This window comes from Magallana gigas, chromosome 5 (genome assembly GCF_963853765.1).
Source record: "Magallana gigas chromosome 5, xbMagGiga1.1, whole genome shotgun sequence".
In the NCBI taxonomy this organism is placed as follows: Eukaryota; Metazoa; Mollusca; class Bivalvia; order Ostreida; family Ostreidae; genus Magallana; species Magallana gigas.
In genome coordinates this window covers 45,209,804-45,228,007 of record NC_088857.1, presented here as the reverse complement: position 1 = coordinate 45,228,007, position 18,204 = coordinate 45,209,804, and the positions used below count along the sequence as shown (strand labels likewise).

At 34.5% G+C, this 18,204-nt stretch overlaps 1 protein-coding gene and 1 non-coding gene across 5 annotated transcripts; both read right to left on the bottom strand.

The window, feature by feature from the left end:
- Positions 1-1,690: 1,690 nt before the first annotated feature.
- On the bottom strand, positions 1,691-1,763 carry Trnav-cac (transfer RNA valine (anticodon CAC)). Its single transcript has one exon. It is a non-coding gene; the product is annotated as a tRNA-Val (tRNA).
- Positions 1,764-3,257: 1,494 nt separating this feature from the next.
- LOC105339775 (uncharacterized) lies at positions 3,258-17,310 on the bottom strand. 4 transcript variants are annotated; one of them, XM_066085813.1, is made up of 17 exons: positions 17,166-17,310; positions 16,823-16,913; positions 16,353-16,457; positions 16,237-16,254; positions 15,871-15,933; positions 13,932-13,965; positions 13,603-13,680; positions 13,026-13,065; positions 12,596-12,704; positions 12,299-12,374; positions 10,835-10,997; positions 10,307-10,503; positions 9,888-10,066; positions 7,757-7,935; positions 5,596-5,683; positions 5,205-5,474; positions 3,258-4,817 (listed from the first exon to the last, which is right to left on the bottom strand). In XM_066085813.1, the coding sequence occupies exons 2-16, from the start codon at positions 16,854-16,856 to the stop codon at positions 5,206-5,208; spliced, it is 1,632 nt and encodes a 543-aa protein (XP_065941885.1). In that variant the 5' UTR covers positions 16,857-16,913; positions 17,166-17,310; the 3' UTR covers positions 3,258-4,817; position 5,205. The 4 variants fall into 4 exon arrangements, with proteins under 4 accessions (XP_065941885.1, XP_065941884.1, XP_065941886.1 ...); XM_066085812.1 differs by having other exon boundaries at positions 3,258-5,474; XM_066085814.1 differs by having other exon boundaries at positions 3,258-5,474; positions 16,823-16,908; positions 17,166-17,273.
- Between the last annotated feature and the right edge of the window lie 894 nt (positions 17,311-18,204).

The following is an 18,204-nucleotide window of genomic DNA, read 5'->3' as shown; positions in this document are numbered from 1 at the left end:
AAAATTCCGAATCTAAGAAATAAAAGTCAAAATTTTACAAAACAATTTTATAATCCTTTGTACAATTTGGATAGTGATGAATTGTTTTGTAAATTGAGAATAATGTTTAAACCGATTTTTGTACAAGTTAGACTAATTCGATTTACTAAATCGTCGGTTCTACCCAAAGAAAATGTACATGTATACATGTATATTTATATACTAAATTTCTGATACCAATGTATTATATACGTCATATCCTTACAGAATTCCATCTAAGTTACAAAAGTCGTTGTTTTAGATGAAATTTGAAATAAAAACTCCATTCTCATTGTGTTAATTCGTTGTCCTTAAATTTTTTTTTTTAAATGGACAATATTTGATCTATCATTACTGCATTCTGCATTAGGTTAATCAAGGAAACGTGATTCTTGTCTTAGAGCTCCCCAATTAAGGTGGAATAACACACCTGGAAAAAGTCACTCAAATTAACAGGACAGTTTTTTATAATGAAAGATATAATGATAATAAACTGTACATATGTCAAATAAGCGAAAATTTGGCAGTTTGGGGATAAAAAATGAATATCTAAAATAATTATTTCAGTAAATAACAACAAAAGCCCCTGCGGGATTCGAATTTAACACGGGGTGTACGGTTCACAAGTCCGACACTTTATCCACTCGGTTATGAAGTAAGTTACAAGTTTCAGTCCACAAAATCCTTTTAATAAAACGAAATGTCGTTTCGATCAGCGCGGTCAACCATTTTGTGATGATGTGTTATTCCACCTTTTAACTGCTTTTGCTCTTCTCAAGAGCGTTCGAAAGGGGGGGGGGGGTCAAATGGGCTGCGTGGGCTCTTATGAATCGGGTTCTCGTCCTGACTGAACAAAGAAAGTAAATAGGTTATAAAATGGAAAGCGGTTCCAAGATCCTCCGTGAAATTACCCTCTTTGTCAAGTCGAGGGACGGAAGGCGGTGGTAGTAGATGCCTTTGCTATATGAATGTTGAAGATTAAAAAAGGAATAAAAAATGAATCGTCATCTCCAGATATTCAAATCTTTCTAATTTACATCATTGGTGTCCAATGGAGGCCTTCACGCTACATTACGAAAATATACGAAATGCCCATCTGTTCATAACTCTTTTGACAAAAATCCACATTATCGCGTACATTTTGAGATTAGTTATATATTGAAAATACTTTTAAAATTCAAATTTGAATGCCCATATGCTTACTTAACACCCTGCGTCAAAGAATGATTCCTTATTCCTTAAATATAACATGTATATACAAATTCCGAACAGGATTGTAATGTTTCAGTGTGTATTGAAGGTTGAGGCGCTGCGTCGAGACACTGCTGTATAATGGTCTTTCCTGTCAGTTATAAAGACAATCATATATTGAGCATCCGATATATCATCCATATTGTGTAGTAGACATTTCGTATTCTACAGATTGTAATATTTTAGTTGCAAAAATTAAAATTGGAAAAAATAAAATTGGATGTAAGGAGTTTGGTTTTATTAAACAACGATTTCTCCTAATCATAAACGCGCAGGTCACGTCATAGGCGTTTAGAACCGCTGCAAAGATATAGGCTACCTAAACTCCTTTTTTCTGATAATGGTCATTTCAATAACTTCAGAGGATCGTTCCTCTTGGATTCAGGGTAAACGCTTGAAATCTTGAAGAAAAAAAAAATTTAGGTTTCAGCGAGGCTCGAACTCGCGACCTTCTGCGTGTGAAGCAGACGTGATAACCACTACACTATGAAACCCTTGATATAAACAGGGGTTTTAAAAATACCTATATAATTAAAGCCTGGCTGATAAGATCCCGGTCGTGCTTGCCATGTTATGCGCAGCAGGGTGTCTATTAATATCTATCGAGTTTTTAAAAATGGGTTAAATCACCAAGACAAGTCTAATAATATAAAAGTGTAATAATGCATTCCATTCCGTGGGATACCAATACTCCAAGTATAAATATTCGGGGGAGGGGGGGGGGGGTCTATATCATCCTTTCAAAGGGCGGTAATCCAAATGTAAAAACCAGTCTTTGTTATTTTTTTTCGGGTTTCCCTGTTTTTATTTGGATGGTCAGTCGAAATTGCCGGGTCGTATTTGCCATTTTGCCGATGTGAAATTTTAATGTAATTTTTTAACGCCCTACTGAATAGTCATTAGCCTAAGACTAACGTTGTTTATTTATTTTCTTCCGATCTCATGTTACAAAGACTTGATTTGAGCCACTTGTTATACTTAGTATTTATAGGCTACTACATGATTATGTAGGTCAAGTGGACAGGACAAACAACCATTAGATAAAGCGTGCGTGGATCGACACAAGGGCCAGACTCGGCAGAGCTCTAGGCTTTCCGAAATTGACTGCCCCTCCCCCCTCCCCAATACCGGCAAACAAAATTACATGTATCCCTAGAACCCCGACCACGGAAAAAAGTTGTAGATATTAGATAAAGCTCATGTGAAGAAGTCACCTCTGTGTCAGTTTTCCACATTATTCAGTTACTATAATGATGATTAATAATTTATCACTACATGTATCAACTGATTATGAAATTGTTGAAACTGTTAAACGAATGACAAAGCTTCAGTACCGATCAGACCCAACCTAAACGAAAGTAAACCCAAACTAAACCCTAGGTTTACTTTCTGGGTTTACTAAAGTGGACCCACAGTTAACCCCAAGTAAACACAGAGTGGACACAGAGAGTAAACCCCGATCAGAAGTATACCCTGAAAGCAGACGCTAACTGTGTATTCGGAATATACAAGGGGCAGGAATCACAGGCAGTAGGATAAGATAAAATACAGGTCTGCTTCACACTTCCTTGCGTATAGTTGACTCCAAACGCAATTCTCGAGTAAACCCAAAGTAAACCCCGAGTTTACTCTGGTGTTAGGTTGGGTCTGATCGGTACTATGCATAACTATGCATAATGGGGGACTATAGCAGGCCTGAAGGCCCTCTCATAACTTGACAAGACCTTGCATGCTAAACTGACACAAATAGAAGCAAACAAATGGTTAACAAAAATAGATTGTTGTTACATTCCTGTGTAATTAATTCCGATATTCTTTTACAGAAGCTATATCTCAACAGAGACATAAACAACATGTTACTTATGTCTCTCATCTCAATGACAATAAATCTGAAAACCCTTTAGTTCCATTCTGTCACAAAATTCATATTGTGATTAATTATATGAACATAATGAGCAAGTTCTTGGATAAAAACTGTGAATAAAAGCTAAAAATTTACATTTATTTTTTAATAGGTATAGACAAACATACATATACTTGTACATTATATATAACATATACAATTTATAAAAAATACAAGTCAATGTGATAGCACCCTTACTCATAGTGACTGCGGTCACACAATGCAATTTTTCATCTGATTTTCACTCGCCTTGCTCAGGTAAGTTGATTGGAGTTGATTGTTGAGGTGGTAACATGATACGATTTACAACTGATTTTCCATTAATAAAACCCATTCAATATTTTTTGTGTGTGGGAAAAGTCAATGTGACGTCACGGTTTCACCAGAGAGTCGATTGAAAATCGGCAGACATCAGATTTTCAATCAACTTTCAGACTTTGCTTTGGACTTTAGACTTATCAGTGGTCACTCAGTACAATTTTAGTTGAAAGTGGATCGGATGAGAAAATCGGATGGAAAATCAGATGAAAAATAACACAGTGACAGCATCTTAACATGATTATATTAGTAAAGCACTTTCTTTGGTATAAATAATGAAAGATACGTTGTTAAAGAAAAAAATATTGGTTTTAATAGCAGAGGAATGTTCAACATAGCAGATGCTTGCGAGCACTTGTCAAAATTCCCTATACATGCAACACATATTTTGGCGAGCCCTCGCAAGCACCTGTTCTGCTAAACACGCCTTAGCTTTATTAAAAATAAAATGATTAACAAAACATAAGAGTACACAAAGTTAACTGTAGTAATTTTTCAGCTGTGTCAATTTTAATATTCAATTTGTAAGAAAAAGGAATTACAGATCCATAATTGAAGTAAACCATAATTTCATGCAAAGTGAATTTGAATTTTATGTTTCCATCTGAAGCAAATACCGGTAGGTTTTAATAATACATACATGTAGTAAAAAATCTAAGAAATATCTATGAGGTCCACACAAATCTATGGTACTATGAAGATTGGTTATATTAAAAATGCTGCTCAGTTCTGAGTTAATATACAAATTTGCCTTTATTTCATAAATCTTATACATATAATACATGTAATTAACGATGCACATATTTTTTTCATATCACAAATAGAATTTCCTAAAACTATGTTAATTAGAGAAGTGCATGTACCTACATGCAAAAATCTAATAATAGCAATATAAACACAGATTTTCCAAATGTTCATGGGACATAAAATGTATAAAAATACAGAGAATTTGCTGCATTTAGTTTACACATATGTAAAATAAGGTGTGTAACAAGTAAACTAATCTGATACATGTACATATCCTGAGTTATAAAGAAAAAGCATATGTAAATGTAGAATTCAAGAAAACAGACAAATTACAACACGGGTACAGGAAAGAACAAAGTGAGCAAAAATGAACAGAGAAGAGATCCTTGTCTACAGGGAGGCTAACTGATAGACAGAGCTCCTTGTCTACAGGGAGGCTAACTGATAGACAGAGCTCCTTGTCTACAGGGAGGCTAACTGATAGACAGAGATCCTTGTCTACAGGGAGGCTAACTGATAGACAGAGATCCTTGTCTACAGGGAGGCTAACTGATAGACAGAGATCCTTGTCTACAGGGAGGCTAACTGATAGACATGCCCTTAGTATACAGAGAAGAGATCCTTGTCTACAGGGAGGCTAACTGATAGACATGCCCTTAGTATACAGAGAAGAGATCCTTGTCTACAGGGAGGCTAACTGATAGACATGCCCTTAGTATACAGAGACATATCCTTGTCTACAGGGAGGCTAACTGATAGACATGCCCTTAGTATACAGAGACATATCCTTGTCTACAGGGAGGCTAACTGATAGACATGCCCTTAGTATACAGAGACATATCCTTGTCTACAGGGAGGCTAACTGATAGACATGCCCTTAGTATACAGAGACATATCCTTGTCTACAGGGAGGCTAACTGATAGACATGCCCTTAGTATACAGAGACATATCCTTGTCTACAGGGAGGCTAACTGATAGACATGCCCCTAGTATACAGAGACATGGTCCCATTGTCATAACCATATGTCCGGTACAGATTTCCCTTTACGGCGACGCCTTCCAGTGCCCGTATCATCATGAGTGACAGCTTGTGATCCTCCTGTGTGACCTTCAGTGTACTGAACATGCCGGACAGACCCGAGATTGTGGCCTGGGTCAAGTTGGCCTCATAGTTAGCAGTGGACACTACGCCAATCTTCTGAGCCTCAACATTTGCTGCCTCTTGGATTTCTTGTGCTGAAATAATCAATAAAGGATAAATTGATTTTTCATGCTTTGTATTATTAAGAAATTTATAAAAATACTGAATGATGTAGAGTATTGGTGCAAAGGAATCAAAGAAACGATGTGGTGTTACCTGTGTTCCTGATCTGCTTGGTCAGTCGGAGAGTCTTTGTGGTCTCTATCACTTTATTCTGTATGAAATATTCACGGTCTGCATACTCCTGCAAATCAGCAATGTCACATTTACAAAATAATCACAACTCTTCATTCACATTCATGACATAACAAATCTAGATTACTTTGAGATAAGAAAATCTAAATTTTGCATTATGCCTACCCTACTTTAACTAAAAGATTTGCAATCTATCAATTCAATTCATTGTATGTTATCTTTATTATCTAAAAAATGATTCAGGTGATTAATAAAATGAGAAGTGGATGACCTGATAAGTTTGAAGAATACACTGAATAAATCTACAGCTTTTTTAGCTCACCTGAGCCAAAGGCTCAAGCACAATTTGTCCGTTGTCTGTCGTCGTTATAAACTTTTCACATTTTCATCTTCTTCTAAAAAACCACTGGGCAGATATCAACCAAATTTGGCACAAAGCACCACTAGGTGAAGGGGATTCAAGTTTGTACAAATGAAGGGCCACGCCCTCTTTAAAGGGGAGATAATTGAGAATTATTGAAAATTTGTTGGTATTTTTCAAAAATCTTCTTCTCAAAAACTATTCGGCCTGAAAAGCTTAAACTTGTGTGGAGGTATTCTCAGGTAGTGTAGATTCAAGTTTGTTCAAATCATGGTACCCAGGGGTAGGGAGGGGCCACAAGAGGGGGATCAAGTTTTACATAGGAATATATAGAGAAAATCTTTAAAAATCTTCTTCTCAAAAAAACTATCAGGCCAGAAAAGCTCAAATTAAAATGGGAGCATCCTCAGATAGTGAAGATTCAAGTTTGTTCAAATCATGGTCCCCGGGGGTAGGGTGGGGCCACAATTGGGGGATCAAGTTTTACAAAGGAATATATAGAGAAAATCTTTAAAAATCTTCTTCTCAAAAACTATTAGACCAGGAAAGCTCAAATCTGAGTGGAAGCATCCTCAGATAGTGTAGATTTAAGTTTGTTCAAATCATGGTCCCGGGGGTAGGGAGGGGCCACAATTGGGGGATCAAGTTTTACAAAGGAATATATAGAGAAAATCTTTAAAAATCTTCTTCTCAAAAACTATTAGACCAGGAAAGCTCAAATTTGAGTGAAACCATCCTCAGATAATGTAGATTCAAGTTTGTTCAAATCATGGTCCCTGGGGGTAGGGCGGGGCCACAATGGGGGATAAATTTTAATATATAGAGAAAATCTTAAAAAATCTTCTTCTCAAAACTATTAGGCCAAGAAAGCCCAAATTTTAGTGGAAGCATCCCCAGATCGTATAGATTCAAGTTTGTTTAAATAATAGTCCAGGGGTAGGGTGAGGCCACAATGGTGGGTGAATTTTTACATAGGAATATAAAGAGAAAATCTTTAAAAATCTTCTTTTTAAAGACTATTTGGCCAGAAAAGCTTAAACTTGTGTAGAGGCATCCTCGGGTAGTGTAATTTCAAGTTTGCATAATCACAGTCCCTTGGGGTAGGGCGGGGCCTTGATGGCGGTTTAAATTTTTACATAGGAATATATAGAGAAAATCTTTAAAAATATTATGGGAAAGTTTTCGTTCCAAAACTCAGTACTTAGTGTGAAAGCACAGGCTATGCAGATTTAAGTTTGATGAAACCATGATTCCCTAGACAAAAGTGGGGCAACGAAATGGGGGGGGGGGGGGGGGGGTATATAGGAATAGAGAAAAATCTTCTTACAGGTACCACAACAAAAGGGGCTTGGTATTTACCAAAAAAAAGAGGTGGATAAAAATTGGCAGATTTTCAATTTTTTTTTAGCAAGATCTACTGTACTTAGTTGTCAAGATATTTTGATACTGTAATCTAATTTGATCAGAATTAAGGCAATTGTTGCTCACGTGAGCAATGTGGCCCCTGGGCCTCTTGTCTATGACAATATTTTTTGGCCCACTGTGGTTAACAAAGAGAAACAGCTTCTTGGAGACAAAGTAGGCAAAAAATCAATGACATGTTTGTCTTGGATGAAAGTGCATAAGCAAGGTCCACGGATGATTAAACCCCACAGTGAGATTGTGTCAAATATGAGGAGGAAAGCTAAAGGCTAGAAGAATCGTCCCCATTAAACCCCTGACCCCAATAACCGTGGACCTCGTCCAATGAAAAGCTGGTACCTTTAACAGAGTCCTGGTGAGATATCTCTCTGTCACCTGCGATGGTATATCCACCTGTCCGAGGTGGAAGTACTCCACATTGATGTGGAACCCCTGGCTACAGGTGCTCGGTGGTGGACACAGGGAGCAGGCTGTGAAGTTGTTACAACTGCTGGGGCAACAGGCAGGGCAGCAGTCTCCTGATGAAGCACACACAATATTAAAGAACATACTATTGTTTCCTTAATATTCCTTGAATACCAGTTTTCAGGTTGATCCATGAATTAAAACGTTTTGAAGTGCAATATTAATAAAAACATATTTCATTTATACAGGCTTGGGGCGAATTACATTGTAAAGTAATGCATTACATTACCATTACTTCATGAATTTGGGCATTAAATTACCTTACCATTACTTGATTTTCTTGAAGTAATGCATTACATTACCATTACATGAGTAAAGTAATGCATTACCATTACCATTACTTTGTTTTAAAAAAGTAAAGCTAATAAAGAGTTTTTGCAAATGTTTCAAATATAAAACACTCTTTAACATATCTACAGGTTCAGTATCAGGTTCAAATTCAATGACTATATATACAAGAGTCATTCTTTATTAGCTCAATATATAATAATCTTATGGCATTATGAACAACATATTACGTAAGTAAAAAGATATTTATAGACATTTGGCATGATACAATGTCAGATATGATATAGAGACACAGAATTCGTGCATAATAGAAAACAATTTATGGAATAATGTTGCGGTTATTAAAAAGCTAAATAGAGATAATTCCCCAGATAACACAAATCTTTATAATTTTGGACACTTAATTGTATTAATTTATAGACAGAGGGTTTTTCCCAGTTATATTTCTTAATATATTTTAATCGGATTTCTTTATGCTGAGGACACTACAAGACAAAAGATTGCTGTTGCACTTTATGATCAAAGTTTCAAAGGTTTCATCTTTTAACTGCATCCTATTAGTTTGAAAATCTTCCCAGCTATACTAAATAAACGTTCTACAGGTGCAGTGGAAGCTGGGACTGAAAGATTGTTTGACAACCTTTATCTTACGATATATTAAGTGAAAAAATAGAAAAAATACATCAATCTTGTATTTTCTATCAGTCAAAACTTATGTACTTAATATACATGTACAACAGAGAGAGAGAGAGAGAGAGAGAGAGAGAGAGAGAGAGAGAGAGAGAGAGAGAGAGAGAGAGAGAGAGAGAGAGAGAGAGAGAGAGAGTAAAATTATTTTCAAATGGGTTATAATATTGGAAGTGATTTTGATTTTCATCATGGATGGACAGTGCATTCATTTTGCCCTTAAAGGTGCATGTCTGTCCCCTATTCTATTTGGACAAGGCAGAGGGAAGGGGATTGGGGTGTTTAGCACTTCTTATAACAATAGATTGTTTTGCTACTTAGGTTATCCTGGGGCATAGTGTGTTGTTGACACATCTTTATTGAAGTGCAAACTAATTGGAGTAAATTGTTTAAATGATTTAAAACTCTTAAAAACAACATTCATAAAAATGTTATGAAACTGTGTTGTTATATCTAGTAATATGAACAATTGAAAAATGAAGTTTAAAAAAAAAAAATTAATACAACAAAAACATTTTTATTTCAAGAATTATTTCTTTTTTCTTTATAATAAAGTTAATCAAATTCAATTTCAACTATTCATTTATTCATCACATTTTTTAAAGTGAACATGCATAAATAATCATAGTAATGCAAAGTAATGCCATGTAATGCCAGCATTACCCTAGATTTTGGAAAGTAATGCATACCATTACCATTACTTGTAATGCTAAATTTGTGGCATTACACATTACTAGCATTACTTTGAAAACATGTAATGCATTGCAATGCATTACCATTACATTTAGCATTACCCCAAGCCTGCATTTATAGTACATACAATACGATACAAATTTACATATCGGGCTTGAAATTGTGTTTTTCACTAAATCATGAATTAAACCTCAGTACACAACAGTGCCCAGTGACGGGCAGTGCATACACAACTACAGTAATACACATTGACAGACAAAATTAATTGTTGATCCATCCATGATAGCAATTTATTTACATAAGAAGTACATAAAGAAGTGGATTTTTTTTTTTATACCTTCTAATCTGTATTTCAGCTTCCTGTGGAAATATTTTTCCAAAACGGATCGCTGTAGTCGAAACTGGTCGACGCTGTAGGGAACAGCCGCGTTCTTGATTTCACTCTCTATCACGCTCCTGATGACTGAATCATAGTCCATCCCAAACTCACTGTGTAAAACACCAACCTCTTTCTCTCTAAAAGTAAGAAATAATTCACTTACACACAATGTGAGACTTTGTGCATGTTGTCCTTGTACCATATATAAAATTTTATCATCTTTATCTTTGCTTTAAATGACAAAATAAATCTCTACAGGACACTTGCTCAGAAACAATACGTATAGAGAAAAAAAAAGATTTTATGATTAATCGTGATCCCCTTCACTCATTCAAAATAACACTTAGTGATTGACACCAGCAATATATAATTCTTACCTCAGAAAATATTGCACATGGTAGGAGATTGTGATTGGCATTTTGTCCACAGTGAAGACACCGTGAGTTTTGGACACAGTATGGGCAGTCCCATCAAACTCCAGAAACCCCACACTGGGCCCCAGAATGTAACAGCCAAACTCGTACGTGGTCGATCTGTCAACCACCCCCGTGATTTTGTTATACTTCAGAGCAATCTATCAACCACAGTAGTACAAGTGTTTGTAATAAAAGTCAGACAAACATATTCTTTAACCTGTTAATTCTTTTATATGATAAAAAATTGCAAACAATCTTCGACTTAATTATTTTAAATATTTTTACATGATAAAATATTTTAGTTTTTCATATTGATTAATGCAACAAAGATTTTTGTATCAGCTGTGAAAACTAAATCAAAACTTACTCTGATTTATCCCCTGTAGTTTTACAGTGCATGTAAAGTTATGTGTTCCTTAATCATATGACTCCTACTTTTAATAATGCTGCAGGAGACTAATTATGAATACCAGAGTTAAAGTTATTTACCTGATAGTAGTCAAGGTAAACAAAGCTTGCTGGGAAGACTCCCAGGAAAACAATGAGAGAGAGCACCCCCGTGACCAGAATCACCGCACAGCAGAGCTTGTTAAACGAGATACTCTCCATCCTCCGATGGATAAACCTCTGGAGTCGAGATCCAGACTCGTCTCTGGGTAAACAAAACAAAAACAGCTTTTTGAAAATTGTCAGTGCAATCAGAAATTTCATGAAGACATGGAAAACCTGAAACATGTGTACTAGCCCAATCGAACGGTCAGGGACATACAAGTATAACTTCATGTATTTTTTGTAAATATACAAGGGTCAATCCAAAAATACGAAGACTTCTGCCATAGCTATTTCACTTAATGTCAATTCATTACTTAATTTGGTAGACTTAATTTAGCAATACTTTCAAACAATTTGAAATAAAAAAATTTAATATATTCCTTTATTTTTTTATAATTATTTAGAATCTAATCCTGCAAAAATGAGCCATGGTACAGGGTCAAAATTTGTGTTATGTCAACAATAAACCATATAAAGTCGAAAGTAATACATGTACATGTGTTTAAATTCGGCTTAAAACCAAATAATATTGCAACCTCAAATTAAGTATTGTCTATTATTCTACAGGTATGTACCAAGTAATGACGGGATATAATGTTTTGTTGTACAGAAATCAGAAACTAAAGACTAATAGCTAGTCCTCTTAAAATTGACTAAAAATGTTGATGTCGTCCGACTTCACAGAGCAATGAGAAAAACAAACAGTATGGATTTAACTTATAATTGATAGACACTGTGAAAAGGCTCAATGGTGCAAAAACATGTAATATGTACAAAATTATTTGCCTTTTTGTGTTTATTTGAATTACATTTTGTGGGGGTGATGGAAATTGTGTTTTGGACATCAAATAGTCAAAGAGAATAAAATATCTATAAATATTTGGTCAAAAGAATAAGTAACGTCATCTGACATTTAGGAGTTTTCTTACTGCAAAGTAAAGACACGTGGTAATAAAAGAAAACTTTAAGGAACTAACTTGTGCTTCACGAACAAATATGAGCAAATAAGATGTCATGTTGTAAAGACTATGGGTGATGTAAAGAAGGAGTATTACTATAAGCCATGCGTGCATCATCGTGATGTCATGTTTTGAACGTTACTGTGCTCCTTGATGACAAACCATGTTGATTTTAAAGTCGGGTAACACAAATATCTTTTCATCAAATGGAGTGAAACTTCACACATCAAAAAAATAAGTAACTGACCACAGATTAATCTGATATCTATGATTTATATAAAAAAATATATGATAGACAACCACACTGTCTTCCTATTTTTGATTGACCCTCGTATTTCCTTTAATTAACAAAGTGAGTTCAGATATTTATCCAATTTCTCTTTTTCTGTACAACTTATGATATACACTGTAATTATGCCTGTTTCTTATTTTAGATTCCTACCTCTCATCTCGTGATCCTTCCTCAACCTCAAAAACACTCAACCTCTCCTCACGATGACCACCATCCACCTCAGCTTCTAAAAAAATTTTTTTTTTAAATAAGAGTCTAAATTATGCTTACAATGTATGTCAAATATCAACCCCCCGACAAGTGAAAATTCTGTACATGGATATGGAAGACAAAAGAATGTATAAAAATTCTGTTCCAAATTAGAATCATCCTTAGTTTGAAGTGTCTATATTTCTGGCAATGTATTACAATATCTGAAGCCCTTCTGTGTAAGATCCGATTACTGACCTATGGACATCTGGCTGTACCGTCTGGAATTGGTCGGTTCCTCTCCTGACACCACATACTTATCTCCCCCTTCTTTGTCTGACGTCTCCTTGTCAGTAAGATATGATGCCTGTTACAAACCACAAATGTTTATTGAGAAAGTAATTTCATCTAGTAGCTGCATTTATATTTTAGACTGATTATCAGTGTTCTGTTTATTTTTGGTACATTTGGTAAACTATATATGTATAGATTTAAATGCTAAATTGTGATAAAGGAGATTGTTGCCAATGGCCATAATCTGTCCTTTTGCTCAAATTAGTGGATGATATTGAAATTCTACATGTACTATGACATCTCTCTCTCTCTCTCTCTCTCTCTCTCTCTCTCTCTCTCTCTCTCTCTCTCTCTCTCTCTCTCTCTCGGTATAACAAGTAATAATTATACTCACAGTTGGCACAGAGAAACCATTTTCCTCCTGAGAGTGATCTCTAGAAAATGGAGAGTTAACAATTTTACTTGAGGCCATTGCAGGGGGTCCATTCCATGGTATAGGTAAATTGTATTTCAACATATATCACAATCACAAAATTAACAAACTCAATTCAGGGTTACATTTAAGTATTTATGTATACTATGCATTACTTATGTATATCATGCATAGTATACAGAAAAACATGCAATAAATTATTGGTAAATGTGATAAAGTACCAAAGCAAAACAACCTTCTTTTGATATGATCACATAAAAGTATATAAAAAGAATACAGTAAAACACGGTTAAAGCTAACACACTCATAATGAATTAACACTTACAGTGAAGTGATTTTCATTCCCCGTGACTTTATTTTGTGTTGTAAATTTGATGGTTATAACGAATTGCGCTTATAACGAACCAAAATCGCCCGTCCCAGACAATTTGTTATAAGCATGTTTTACTGTAATTACATTGTCCTGAGTGTATGGTTAAACATTTTAATAAAATATTTGATTTGCTAGCAAATATTACAGAGTAATTCCAGTGGTTACCTTCTGAGTCGAAGTCCTGAGTCAGGTCGTCCAGTGTCTATATCCACTCGTCCAGTGTCTATATCCACGCTGGTGTCACTGTCAATTTAGGGAAATAAACATTTAAGCTCATCATAAACATTATGGGGGAGTATGTTTACACACTTGTATACTATGCATGTATATACTGTAAACGTTTTTAGTTCCATGTGTCTAAAATTTCCTGATATCCTATCACAAAAATCATCAAAACACTGTACAAAAACATATAAAAGGAATGTTTTCTACTCCAGCCCCTTATCAGTCTATCTTTAATGTTAACATGATTTTTAATTAAATACAGTACATACGTTATTCTCATAGCCTCTTCATAAGTTGGTAATTCTAATAAAAATGAAAGGAAGAATTAGATGTTAAAAAAATTCTAGAGCAATATCTAGTAAATGTACATTATCAGAAAAGATAAATATTCATATGACTACCAGGGACATCGAAAAAAGTATATATCTCAAAAGTTTGTTGATGCATGTGTCAAAATATCTACCATACTTTTAAGAATAATGTACACATTTTGGTGGCCAAAAATTGTCAAAACAGAATGTAAAGGGTTCAGTTTTTTTCCCAATGGATAAAAAATTCCACATTGAAATTGGGAATATTAATAACTACGGTATATAAAAAATTGAGTTTTTTCCTTTTAATTGATAAATCAAATTACTGATGTAACTAATACATACAGTATCAACTTTTCCCAAGTTTATAAGAATCTAACATTATTCGTCAGAGATTTTTTGCTGTTTTTTTTAGAAGTACTTGTACAGTACCTGCAACGTTATTCTTTACAATCCTATCCTATCGTATCGTGTATCAATCCTATCGTATCGTGCATGTATACTGTTCTATCATGCGTTAATCCTATCCTATCATGCGTTAATCCTATCAGGATTATTGTTTAATTTTAACAGTTTTTCCGTTTATTCCATCATGTTAATCATTTTATGCCTTTTTATAAGCAAGTACAGTTATTTCAAAATCGCGAGTCAATCAATGCGCCGAATACGGAAATTTATCGAATAAAAAATGTAAATTCCTATCCAGCATTCTATCCATGTACTAAATTCTCAATTCTTTAGATCAAATTAATCAGTAGTACATGTAAACAATATCTGTAAGCAGTGAAAGTGAAAAAATGATTGTAGACTATCGAAGTTCTTAGGAACAAGGTAACATAATTACCTGTATATCGAATATATTTAATCTTACGCGGACTGTATACCTGTGTAAACATTAACTTGTATGTATAACATTATTCGTTTTGCATGCATCATTATTTATAGGACAAAAGTAATTATTATATAATTAATATTTACTTAAAACAAAAGTATTGTTTTAATTGAACCCACTTTATTTTCTCTGTGATATTTGATCTCGGGCTAAAATGTTCCCGGTGATCGGCTTGGGTGTGCGGTAATGAAAACAATGTCAACAAATCGTACATGGAATGTGTATCTGTGTTAATAATTTATTTTAAATGCATCATTTTTTTATACAGAAATAAATGTATTTATGATAGATTTTATATTTATTTAGAGCAAGAGTTGTATTTTCATTGAGTCCGCTATTTTCCATGTTATTTGCTCTCAGGCTGAAATGTTCGCAGCGATCGGCTGGGTTGTTCGGTATTGAAAACAATGCTAACAATACAAAAAATTGATCATTTCAGCTCATAATATTTGTTAAGAAAATTTAACTAGTCATTTTAATACATTATATGAATGATGCAGCGAATACAACAACCGGGCATTTGTTGATGATTTCTACGAGTTCTTTCTCAAATTCTGCCATTATCAGGTTAACGTGAAGATCGTTTAACGCGGTTATATGTTTATCTTGAATATCATTTATCCTTTCCTATCGTGTATCAGTCCTATCATATCGTACGTGTATACTATTCTATCGTGCGTTAATCCTATCCTATCGTGCGTGAATCCTATCCTATCGTTTATTTTGTAAAAAATAACATTGCGGGTACTGTACTTGTTGAACAATGATGGCGGGTATATAGATACATGTATGTACATGGACTGATTTGTTATGATGGCATGTATAGATACAGTTGAACTTCCATATCTCGAACACCGATATCTCAAATACAATGGATATCTTGAAGTGATTTGTAAGTCTCGACCGCTTATTGTTGAAGTATTCTACCCTCGATATCTTGAATATTCGGATATCTCAAAGTACATGTACATGGAATGAAATGTTAGTACAGTGTACAATACTTGCCAATATTCTGCAAATTTTGTTCTCCATTAACCGGGGCTCCATTTAGAGGACTCTCTAACCGCACTATTGAAAACAAAGATTAAAAAACTTTAGTTCTGTAAGGTTCATTTCATTTCATAATTGTAGTCTTAAAATTCATCAAGATAAATTTCACACTCTGATTCTTTTGTTTATGAAATGAGGATACACATATCTTTATAATAAATGTCAGTTATCAAATTTTGATATAATAAATAATATATATATATATTGATGATTTTTAACATTATGATAATTGTATACCTAATTTTCACAGATCTATCTAGTATATATTTTATGTCATTATATTCTTAGGTGTTCATAATAAAAACATAAAAGCGTACTTACCACCTATTTCATTTAAATCTGGAAAAGTAATGAATATTTGCCATTAAATTACACTGACCACATAACTACAATAAACTAGCTAACATTTACACATTTTTTTCACAACCAGTACCTACCAACTTGCTGATGTTCCCTTGAATCCTCTTGAGCCTCACTCTGACTCTGGAGAACACGTCTCGCGGCATCCCTCATTCTCTGTCGGTCTTCCTCCTCTTCTTCATCTGGATCAAAATAATTTTACTTTTTAGCATTTTAAGCACATTTTCGGTGCTCACTTATTAAATAGTTAATTTCTATGGATGACCATATTCACAAAATTTAGATCAATAAGTCGCAGTCATGTGTTGAAAACATCCTGATACCAAAGGCAACGATAAAACCAGAATGAAATACTGATGTCTTTGAAATTTCAATATTATGTACAATGCATCTCTCACTCTGTCTGTAATTAACACTGAACCAAACAAACACACTGCTTGCATTTTAATCATAATTATGGTTGCACTATATAATGAAAACTCATATCCAACAGACATTATCATTTTTTTCTTCAAAGCAATGTTTACATCGTTGGGCTAAGCCTCACCTTTTTCCTGCTTGCCTTCCTCCCTGCCCGACATGACTGACACACTTCCCTATACCAGGTCTCCTAGTATTTCTACACTGTGGCTGCTATTCTAAAGAAAATGAAATGATATCATTATACAGATAACCAACCCGCTTATTCCAGTCTACAAACTAAGCCTGATACCGGGTATTTCGATGTCAGACTCAGGGTTGCGAAATATTCAGCTAGGGGCAAGCCAATGCCTAGATTTTATTAAGCACTTTTAAGATTTACACGCTGCCGTGCTGAAAATAATTATAAATGCATAACGTAAAACTGCGTTAATGAAAGCTATCCTCTGTGGTAACATTGGTTTACGCACTTTTAATGTTCTCGAAGTCGAAGTTCTTCATCCCTATTTTGTTTACGGAAAAAATTCTCAAACGCACAGATAACCAAGTATGAATTACTACAAAGAAAACCAGCACGAAAGGCTTCATATTTCCGTTTCTCGTTCAGAAAGGTTTTGGATAGTTTACTACATATTTTATTTATTTATTTATTTTTGAAACAAAACATTTGCTTAGCCTAACACGTTATCTGTACATAATTCATTGATTAAAAAAATTAAGAGATAATGTTACATAAAAGTAAAATGGGTGAAGCAATGAACAAACAGCTATAATATATATAACGTTAATTCGGTAAATGTTTTAAATTGGGATAAAGCATATGTAGTTGAAACTACGTCTGTCAAGGGTAGGATGAGAAGGGGTATTAGATACCTAAAATATGCTACAAACTACATGAAGCAATGAACTATTTAACAGTTTAAGGGAAAACGGGGGCAGGGACGGATCAATAAAAATTGCGACTTCTTCATCAACATGTTAAAGAATCTTGGTTTATATTGAGCATGGCTATGGTGTATAAATTTGTTTTAATGATACAGTACCTACATGCATGTTCCTGAGCTCTATTTAAAAAAATGTCGTTCGGAATATATACACCTTTCAAAATCATAGACGGCTTGACTTTCTCAAGAATAATGAAATATTGTACAGAAACCAATTCCCTTATACGTTCAGTCAAAATGACATATATTGATGATTGGATGAATAATAGTATTTAATTTGTACATACACTGCACATTGTAGATGTACATGTACATGTATGAAATTTCCTATATACGTACTGAAAATTCAAGTACATAACTTAGCGTGTAGCAGAGAGAGAGAGAGAGAGAGAGAGAGAGAGAGAGAGAGAGAGAGAGAGAGAGAGAGAGGGGGGGGAGAGAGATAGAGAGATGGGAAAACCAGTATTGGTCATGTGAGCGTTGGATTCTTCGATCATAAGCTAGGTATGCTGGGTATCTAATAAACACTTTACCCATTTTCCTACCCAATCAGAAAATCGATAAC

What these genes read in the sequence shown, in the direction of transcription:
- LOC105339775 (XM_066085812.1), bottom strand. Translation starts at nt 16,856, where the DNA reads ATGTCGGGCAGGGAGGAAGGCAAGCAGGAAAAAG. An exon ending in ACAAAATTTGCAGAATATTG is followed by an intron (nt 13,966 to 15,870) that starts GCAAGTATTGTA and finishes CATTTTTATTAG; the next exon opens with AATTACCAACTTATGAAGAG. An exon ending in GAAGGATCACGAGATGAGAG is followed by an intron (nt 10,998 to 12,298) that starts GTAGGAATCTAA and finishes TTGTTTACCCAG; the next exon opens with AGACGAGTCTGGATCTCGAC.